Here is a 9,886-nt window from a genome sequence, read left to right on the forward strand (position 1 = left end):
CTGCCCTAGTGTAACCACAAAGGGGTGGGACCGAAAACTCCTCTTTATGCCATCCACTGTTGCGTTTTAACGGCCGACGTTCGCAGAAGAGAGCTTCCTTTCGGTCTTCCTCATTTGAAAAGATAGGTCGTTTTTACTGTCTATAGGGTAAGTAAACAGTTGTATGTAATTTTATAGGTTGAGGTTAAACGAGAAATATAGGCTCGATGTGTATTGTGTTGTTTTTAGCTAGAAGCTTTAGAATACCTACTATCTGACACATTCAAGGGTGTGTCTCGAACAGAAAATGAACTTCAAAAGTTACTATTCCGTTGCTGGCCGCCAGCAGACAGACCTACATCGCCTCCTGCAAACTATATACTTATTGAATTGTGCCATACGTTACAATCACAAGCGGGGCAACTTGGAAACTAACAATTAACTTTAAGAACTGTGTTGCGTAACAATGTCTCCATATTTACCAAAGGTTTGTAGAGTCTGCGCAGTTGTTACTTTGAAAACTGCATTTCATTGATTGCATTTACTTCAGTGGGCTAATGTAGGTTACTAATATAGGCCTATTGATGGAAAAAGTGATTCAGAAAGGTGTGACTTTAGATCTAGTAATGTTTTGATATGGCAGTGTGACAGAGGCAGGGGTCAAAAGGGTTCTTCTTGTGCCAGGTATTTCCACCCCAAACTGAGCAGATGTAGACAGTACATTTCTGAATGAGTTGTCATCCTTGGCTAATGAAGAGGCACAATATGGACAACACCCCTGGACTAAAAGGGACAACACCCCAGACTATAAAGATGCTGTCTCCTATTAATATAATAATTAACGACATAAACTATATTGAGTGACACCATGAAGTAAATCAGCTCTGACCAGAGATGCATTTTGTCTGATTTTGATTTTGGGGGAAGTGTTGTCGGCTAATTGTTTCAGTTGGTAGAGGTGATTTTTTTTTTTTGGGGGGGGGGTGTGTGGTAATGAAACATTAATGAGGGTAATGAGTATTTAACCCAGTCTTTCCTACTGTGAAAGCCCACCACATTGTTATTCTCTACAGAGCTGGTTTAGGTAATGTAGCAACAGGACCATTTGCTTTTGAGCAACTGACCAAAGTGGGAATTAACAAATGTATGTAGATGGTCTATGTTTTGTTAGCCCATCTTTATGTGGTCCTTCTGTAGCTCAGTTGGTAGAGCATGGCACTTGTAACGCCAGGGTAGTGGGTTCGATCCCCGGGACCACCCATACGTAGAATGTATGACTGTAAGTCGCTTTGGATAAAAGCGTCTGCTAAATGGCATTTATTATTATTATTATATTATTTATCTGTTACTCAAGGGTCAGAGGTATTGTATGGATAATGGTAACATAATGCGCATCTCAGGAAAAATGCGGTATGTGCATTTCTGAGAAATAATATAACTGTTTTTCTTTCGATAGCTTTTCCCATCTCTCTTGCTCACGTTTGGAAACTCTATCTCACTGGCATAATGGCAGCGGTAAGTCTCAGCTCCCAAACGTGTCTACTGTAGTGTGAGTGAACTAAATGATTGTAGTGTTCAACATTTTCATACATTTGCATGATCAGATTTACATTTGTTTGTTTTTGTCGCTTAGTATTGGAAAGGATTTACTTATCAACAGTATGTTCATTGTAGCTTGCATAAAACATGTATGATGTACTCTACCAATGAAATTGTCCAATTTCATTTTTACTGCTGTAATCCTACTGACAGCACAGACGAGAGCTTTTTGAAAGTAGCAGCCACAGTATACTACTGAGGCAGTCTGACATATAGGCTACACCTGTACATAATAAATGTGCGTTGCTGTTACTGAACAAACACACACGGATCTGTTGAGATGTGTATGTTTGTGCATGTGTGTACCTATAGCCCAGGGGTACTCAACCCTACAAGGTCCAGAGCCTGCTGGTTTTCTGTTATTACACACACCTGGTGTCCCAGGTCAAAATCATTCACTGATTAGAGGTGAACAATGAAAAAATGCAGTGGAACTTACTTCAAGGTCCAGAGTTGAGTTTGAGGGCGATGGCCTACGACTCAAAGTACAATATCCAAATGGTGTTGGATAGTGACTGGATAAATGCCAGCTGCTGAATTCATATATGTATGCCATTTTAAATTTTAATATTTGCCACTGCAGATTGGCAACCGTGGAACTGTGACTGAAGCCGCTGGCTTCAAGGTAGAGGAGGATGTAAACAGACTGAGAGGAGCCATGAAGGGGGCTGGTGAGTGATCCCAACATTCTAAGCGATGACTAGCTGTTTGTTTCTATGAACAATTCAGACATTCCGAAAACCATTTTGGATGAGTATGGTAGGATCACCTTTCTACTGATAAATAGGTCTTTATTCTAACATAGTTGTACGTCTTTCCTTTCAATGAAAGCTTCAAAAAGACCTTCCTGTTGAACAGTATGCTACCAGTACTTTCACATCAGTTGTAATTATTCTAGAACTCTCTACAGGCCCTCTACACGGGACTGTAGTTACTTTCCATTTCTAAGACCTCATTCATTCCTCTGTGTGGCCTGGGAGTCATTTCCTTCCTTCTCCAGTATACTTGACTCGTCATTTTTTCCCCCTCCATTTTCATGATTATTTTTGCCTTCTGTTCTAGTCAAAAGTTACTGTAGGATTGCATAATCTTTGCACCTGTGTTATATTTTGTGTCTATGCTTTTTACACGTCTATGCTGTAGGGATACAGTGCAGAAAATACAATGAGCATTGTAAGAAGACAAGTTACACGCTGTTAAACACAAGCCTAAAAGATAGTATACAGCCTGTGCAATTTGTTTCTGAATGGGTGAATCTTAGCTCCACATTCGGGAATGCTGATGCTGTTAGCTAGACGTAATAGGTTTCACCTGATTCTGGTGTGAGATGCATTAGAAACAGATGGCACATACACTGAGAACCAACTGCCTGTGGGACCAGGGTTTTTCCCAGGGTGAGAGAGGAGCTTGGAAGCCAGAAGTACAGTGCCTTGCGAAAGTATTCGGCCCCCTTGAACTTTGCAACCTTTTGCCACATTTCAGGCTTCAAACATAAAGATATAAAACTGTATTTTTTTGTGAAGAATCAACAACAAGTGGGACACAATCATGAAGTGGAACAACATTTATTGGATATTTCATACTTTTTTAACAAATCAAAAACTTAAAAATTGGGCGTGCAAAATTATTCAGCCCCCTTAAGTTAATACTTTGTAGCGCCACCTTTTGCTGCGATTACAGCTGTAAGTCGCTTGGGGTATGTCTCTATCCGTTTTGCACATCGAGAGACTGAATTTTTTTCCCATTCCTCCTTGCAAAACAGCTCGAGCTCAGTGAGGTTGGATGGAGAGCATTTGTGAACAGCAGTTTTCAGTTCTTTCCACAGATTCTCGATTGGATTCAGGTCTGGACTTTGACTTGGCCATTCTAACACCTGGATATGTTTATTTTTGAACGATTCCATTGTAGATTTTGCTTTATGTTTTGGATCATTGTCTTGTTGGAAGACAAATCTCCGTCCCAGTCTCAGGTCTTTTGCAGACTCCATCAGGTTTTCTTCAAGAATGGTCCTGTATTTGCCTCCATCCATCTTCCCATCAATTTTAACCATCTTCCCTGTCCCTGCTGAAGAAAAGCAGGCCCAAACCATGATGCTGCCACCACCATGTTTGACAGTGGGGATGGTGTGTTCAGGGTGATGAGCTGTGTTGCTTTTACGCCAATCATAACGTTTTGCGTTGTTGCCAAAAAGTTCAATTTTGGTTTCATCTGACCAGAGCACCTTCTTCCACATGTTTGGTGTGTCTCCCAGGTGGCTTGTGGCAAACTTTAAACGACACTTTTTATGGATATCTTTAAGAAATGGCTTTCTTCTTGCCACTCTTCCATAAAGGCCAGATTTGTGCAATATATGACTGATTGTTGTCCTATGGACAGAGTCTACCACCTCAGCTGTAGATCTCTGCAGTTCATCCAGAGTGATCATGGGCCTCTTGGCTGCATCTCTGATCAGTCTTCTCCTTGTATGAGCTGAAAGTTTAGAGGGACGGCCAGGTCTTGGTAGATTTGCAGTGGTCTGATACTCCTTCCATTTCAATATTATCGCTTGCACAGTGCTTCTTGGGATGTTTAAAGCTTGGGAAATCTTTTTGTATCCAAATCCGGCTTTAAACTTCTTCACAACAGTATCTCGGACCTGCCTGGTGTGTTCCTTGTTCTTCATGATGCTCTCTGCGCTTTTAACGGACCTCTGAGACTATCACAGTGCAGGTGCATTTATACGGAGACTTGATTACACACACATGGATTGTATTTATCATCATTAGTCATTTAGGTCAACATTGGATCATTCAGAGATCCTCACTGAACTTCTGGAGAGAGTTTGCTGCACTGAAAGTAAAGGGGCTGAATAATGATGCACTCCCAATTTTTCAGTTTTTGATTTGTTAAAAAAGTTTGAAATATCCAATAAATGTCGTTCCACTTCATGATTGTGTCCCACTTGTTGTTGATTCTTCACAAAAAAAATACAGTTTTATATCTATGTTTGAAGCCTGAAATGTGGCAAAAGGTCGCAAAGTTCAAGGGGGCCGAATACTTTTGCAAGGCACTGTATGTCTGTTCAACATCCAGGTTGAAATCTGGAGTTCTTTGTAACTGTGTGATATCGGGGAGATATTTAGGATATTTCAATGGTGATTGATGCTGTTTTATCAACAGCAAGTTATTTGACCTAATGGATCAGTATAATGTGAAGGTATACAGTAATGTAACCCTGTGATGGTTTCTTATAGGCACGGACGAGGCAGCTGTCATTGAAGTCCTGGCACGTCGTAGCATTGCTCAGAGGCAACGCATCAAGGAGGCTTACAAGCAGACCGTGGGGAAGGTAAGTGTTCTACTGACTTATACCTACCTGTCTTATTACATTTCTCATATCACCGTTTGAATTATCAGACTATTCTCAAAACCTTCCAAAATCTAAACACCACCAGCTCCAGTAATTGGGGGTGTATTTAATAGTTCGTCGTGACAGGAGAGTGCAGGGGTTGTGTAAATGGTTATATTTATTATGTGATCAGTCACGGATGGATATACTACAAAGCAGGATCATGGAGTTAGCCAGCTAACTGGCCTAAATATTCTGAAATAACTTTTACTTTTTTTTGTAAGATAAGCTTGAAATGGGCATTCTCTAATTGACTCAACAACCAAAAACAAATGTCTAAGTTTTGCTTTCTTAATGAAGTGGAAAATCAACAAATATTTCTGGCTATTTTTCTTTTTAAATTTTAGCTGGCTAACTTATTGATGTGTTATAGTATACCCTTCTGGTGTGTGGCTTTGTGTGCTTGTTTTTATGGGTGTGGTGGTGTCTGGTGTTATTGGTAACATTGTGCAGACAGTTGGTGCCTCAGGTTGATCATTAACTCTTACACAAAGATGGTTATGTGTTTCAGAGAATAGAGAGAAGCTTGTCTACATGAGGGTTGAGGTTAACCTGATTTTTAATTGAAGACCAATGTCAGTCAGGACACTGCACTTTGTGTTTAAGTGAAGTAGGGAGATTATAGAATGACAGGCCCCATGTCAAACGACAACTAAACTTGACATTTAAAACTAAAAAGGGAAGTCTGATCAATGTCTACTCTATTGACACTGTTAGATAGGAGCTGGCACAGTCTGGCATGCAATAAATCATTGATAAAGTTATCTAAAAGGTCCCATGAATGAGGAAGCTTGCCACAGGGAAGGACAAAGATTGCTAGTGGAATCCTCCTGGTCAGAAACAGTGAGTCATACAGTGCACGGGGACGCCCACAGGCAGGTTCATGAAGAAGCTAAATGTGTCTACTACAAACCTTCTGTGTACAGCTCTTTCGCAGCCACGCCCTTCTGGAAGCAGACTCGTATCTGGAATGTCTGAAGCATTTAGTCTGACAGATTAAACATTTTGAAAGCCTTGTTTATCACCTCTGAGATACGAGTGTAATGAGAGAAGTAGTGTATGCTTACTTGAGCACTAGGCGGGAGATTGTGTCAGTCGGGGCCCATTTTAAATGTCTGTGTCTCTGTCCCTGTAGGACCTGACCGATGATCTGCAGGGAGAGCTGACGGGGAACTTTGAGAACGTGGTGCTGGGCCTCCTGATGACCGCTCCTGTGTATGATGCCTACGAGCTGAGGAACGCTATGAAGGTCAGAGGTTATTACTGCTAGAGACACCATCACAATGGGGATTGATGTAACGCTTTCAATACTGTAACGCTTTTCAATAGCTATTGACATTGTATCGGGCTATTCACCTCATCCACAACCCATAAATGTGTTGCATCACACTACTCTTTGTGGTACTTACATAGCTCTCCACATCTCTATTTTACTGAATGCTAGGGTGCTGGAACAGAGGAGGCTGCTCTCATTGATATCCTTGCCTCAAGGACGAGTGCTGAAATTAGAGCCATCACAGCGGTGTACATCAAAGGTAGTAGCTACACAGTACACAGCCTTTCTGTGCCATGTATTGAGTCCACCTGTAGAAGAGGTATCGCATACGGTGTATGGTACAAGTCAATACTTTAGTATTGATCACTGTATATGAAGAGGAAATCTGATCTAGGATATCAGTGTCTCGCCCTCTTGAGAGTGTACGGGCAAACAATGAATCACATAACATGAACACAATGCATGATATGAATGATTTATTAGTGTCTTCTATAGAGCAATATTCAACTTTTGTTGCCGGCCATAGCTTTTGACAGGGTGTTCACAAACCGTTTCAAGTGTTGTGTGTTATAATTGCAGAGTCAGATCACTGACTGGGTCTAAGGTCATTCTTAACTCCTACTTTTTGCTTAATTGTGTGTGATGGCAGATTATGGAAAGAACCTGGAGGAAGATATCGATGGTGATACTTCCGGAATGTTCCAGAGGGTTCTGGTCTCTTTGCTCACGGTGAGAATAGACCGTGACAATATTGAACTCTCTGAATACACACCTGGTTGACCTTCATATTCCAACAATCAAAGGAAAGCCAACCGAACTACAGTACATGAATTGTTGTAAAGGAAATAGTCACTCTACCTTCACTTCATCACTTGGGTACAATTTAACACATAATGGATGTTTGTAGTTTTCAGAGGCCTCAAATGGCCAGGTAATGGTCATGTCATTGTCTGACTCTTTGCTAACATGGCCTCTGTGTCTGTCCTGTGACTGACAGGCGGGGCGAGATGAGAGCAACACTGTGGATGAGGCCCAGGCTGTGAAGGATGCTAAGGTGAGAATATGGACCCAGAGAGGAGGTGACCTGGCTCTGTCTATCTCGCATAGTAGCACATGCTGGGGTATCAGGATCACCCCACGGTTAGGAAGATGAACAGTAAGATCAACTTTAGACATAGTTTTTAAAAACATAATCTCACATCAAATATGTCCCAAAACAGTCCGTGTTGGGAGATTTTCTGTTTGGGTTTGTGAAGTACTTTTGCCGTGGGTTCTCAGGATATCTACGAGGCTGGGGAGGCTCGTTGGGGAACAGATGAGGTCAAGTTCCTCACTGTGCTCTGTGTGAGGAACAGAAATCACCTACTCCAAGGTATTGTCCCCACAAATATTTCAGTGTATATTCATTTAGCAGCGGTACACCAACGGTGTACACCACCGTTGCCCCAGTGGTACACTCCCAAAATATTTGATCATAATAAAATAAGAGATATTTTTACATTTCTGTCGAGACTCACGTTTAAGATCAGAGTAACAAGTTACACATCACCAGAAGTGACCTTCTCACAGTGTACTTGTTGGTTGTTTGTTTATTACGCTTTACACTTCTCTTCAGTTAAGATACTTACTTCCACACTGACTTTGGCACAAAATGTAATGCACAAACACTGTTCTGCTGACCTGTTCTGGTTATTTCAGGAACCAACATTGTCATGTGCTTCTTACTCACTACAACAGTATGATTGATTCCATATCTCTCTCTCTCACCTCATTGTATCAGTGTTTAAGGAGTATCAGAAGATCTCTGGGAGGGACATCGAGGACAGCATTAAGAGGGAGATGTCTGGCTCTCTGGAGAATGTCTTTCTGGCAATAGGTCAGACAGATCCAATTTGTTTCAGTGCCTCTTGCAATAATGTACCGAAGACTGATAAGACAGAGTCCAATCAGTTCTGATGAAAATAAGCAAAACTTAAGCTTGCTGAGCTATCATGCCTGATGTATCAATCTGATTTATTTTTTTGCAGTGAAATGCCTTAAAAACAAGCCAGCATTCTTTGCAGAGCGGTTATATAAATCCATGAAGGTAAAGATTTTGAAATTGAGACTTTTATTAACACACCTCCCATGGAGGTGTGTTATATCTGTTTACACTTGTGGGTTATCAGACTGAATTCATCAGAATGTTGACCGCTCCTTCCCTCCTGTCTTTTCAGGGTCTGGGAACTACAGACAGCGTACTGATTAGAATCATGGTGGCCCGGGCCGAGATTGACATGTTGGACATCAAGACAGAGTTCTTGAAAGCGTACGGAAAGACTCTCCATTCCTTCATCAAGGTGAGACCCTGGTCACGAGAGATGAAGTACTGGTTTGTCTCAGTAAAAGTTAGATTTGTCCCCATTTCTTTCTGTTATTTTGATGTATTCTGAGTGTTTCTGAATTGTTTAGGGAGACACATCTGGAGATTACCGCAAAATCCTGCTGGAGCTATGTGGAGAGTAGGACGTTGAACATCTAGGACATAGTTCAGCGACGACTTCACTCTGCAACAACACCATTGGTGCCTCTACTATCTTCTGTTTCCTTTGCTTAAAGGTCTCTCAATATCCTCTGCTCTTCTGTAGCCAGAGCATTTTAGACTGACCATGATGCCTTTTTTCACAGTTTGTAATACTGATTAAACCAAAGACGGGTGACATTTTACACCTGCTTGCATTCTCTTTATTTGATCCCCTGTTGCCACATCTCAGGAAGCATAAAAGATGGACCTTTTGAACCTCTGCCTCCCAACCCCCATCTCAGCAGAAAGCCATCTTCATTTCTTACTGTTTGAAGTCCATTTAATGAATTCGTTTGGATGGCTTGTTCGTTGAGTCAGCTCTGAGTCATTTGATTCAATTACCTTAATTGGATGTTAGTCTGATTTGGAAGGCAAAGTATGTCGTCATCTTTGTGCCTAGACCCTGTCCTCGCAGTTCAAGGCTGCGCTGAGACTTTCACTCAGGTAATCCCAACCATAAATGATCCGCATTCTCATTCTACCGCAGGCCCGTAACAGGCGACCCTCATTGACTTGTTTTAATCCACAATCTACTTTAATCCACTTGTTTTAATCCATCCAATCTTGTATCTATAACAATTCAAACTAGCCCTGTGGAATTTTCAGATAAGGGGTTACCAACTGAGCAAAGTAGGTCTATGCCAGAAGTTTCAACTCTTGCTTCTTAAGCCAACATGGACATTCTGGTAATATCTGAAACTTAATAAGACTATGCCGGATGTGTATCTGGCTGGTTATAATGTTGTTGTTTTTTAGATCTGACAGTTGGTGGATGTGTTGCCATATTTACAAAGGACAACTTAAATGTTTAAATGCCAGCTTCTGATAGGCTGAAAGAGATTTAGCTCATTGCAGATATAACTCAGTTGATAAATTAACCAACCCACCCCAACTTTAAACACCCTGAAAAATCTTCTCTTTTAGATATTATTTTGACAAATGCCCCAAATGGAACTTTTGGTAATTAGTGGACATTGTCTCGTTGCCTGCATAAGAGATGCAAAGCTACCTATATCTCACTCTTGTATTATTACAAAGATAAATTGTAGGCAACAATTATTTTCTGATCTGGGATTGTGTG

At 41.1% G+C, this 9,886-nt stretch overlaps 1 protein-coding gene across 1 annotated transcript; it reads left to right on the forward strand.

Annotated features, from left to right (window-relative positions):
• The first annotated feature begins 1 nt into the window (after position 1).
• Positions 2-8,948, forward strand: LOC118387654 (annexin A4-like). The gene is made up of 13 exons (XM_035776237.2): positions 2-147; positions 1,436-1,494; positions 2,162-2,249; positions 4,812-4,906; positions 6,102-6,215; positions 6,411-6,501; positions 6,892-6,971; positions 7,240-7,296; positions 7,521-7,614; positions 8,023-8,118; positions 8,270-8,328; positions 8,459-8,581; positions 8,694-8,948. Exons 2-13 carry the CDS (start codon positions 1,486-1,488, stop codon positions 8,745-8,747), a joined length of 960 nt encoding a protein of 319 aa, XP_035632130.2. The 5' UTR covers positions 2-147; positions 1,436-1,485; the 3' UTR covers positions 8,748-8,948.
• Positions 8,949-9,886: the final 938 nt, after the last annotated feature.

This window comes from Oncorhynchus keta, chromosome 9 (assembly GCF_023373465.1).
Source record: "Oncorhynchus keta strain PuntledgeMale-10-30-2019 chromosome 9, Oket_V2, whole genome shotgun sequence".
NCBI classification, from domain to species: Eukaryota; Metazoa; Chordata; class Actinopteri; order Salmoniformes; family Salmonidae; genus Oncorhynchus; species Oncorhynchus keta.

What these genes read in the sequence shown, in the direction of transcription:
- LOC118387654 (XM_035776237.2), top strand. An exon ending in AGGAGCCATGAAGGGGGCTG is followed by an intron (nt 2,250 to 4,811) that starts GTGAGTGATCCC and finishes GGTTTCTTATAG; the next exon opens with GCACGGACGAGGCAGCTGTC. An exon ending in AGGCTGTGAAGGATGCTAAG is followed by an intron (nt 7,297 to 7,520) that starts GTGAGAATATGG and finishes GTGGGTTCTCAG; the next exon opens with GATATCTACGAGGCTGGGGA.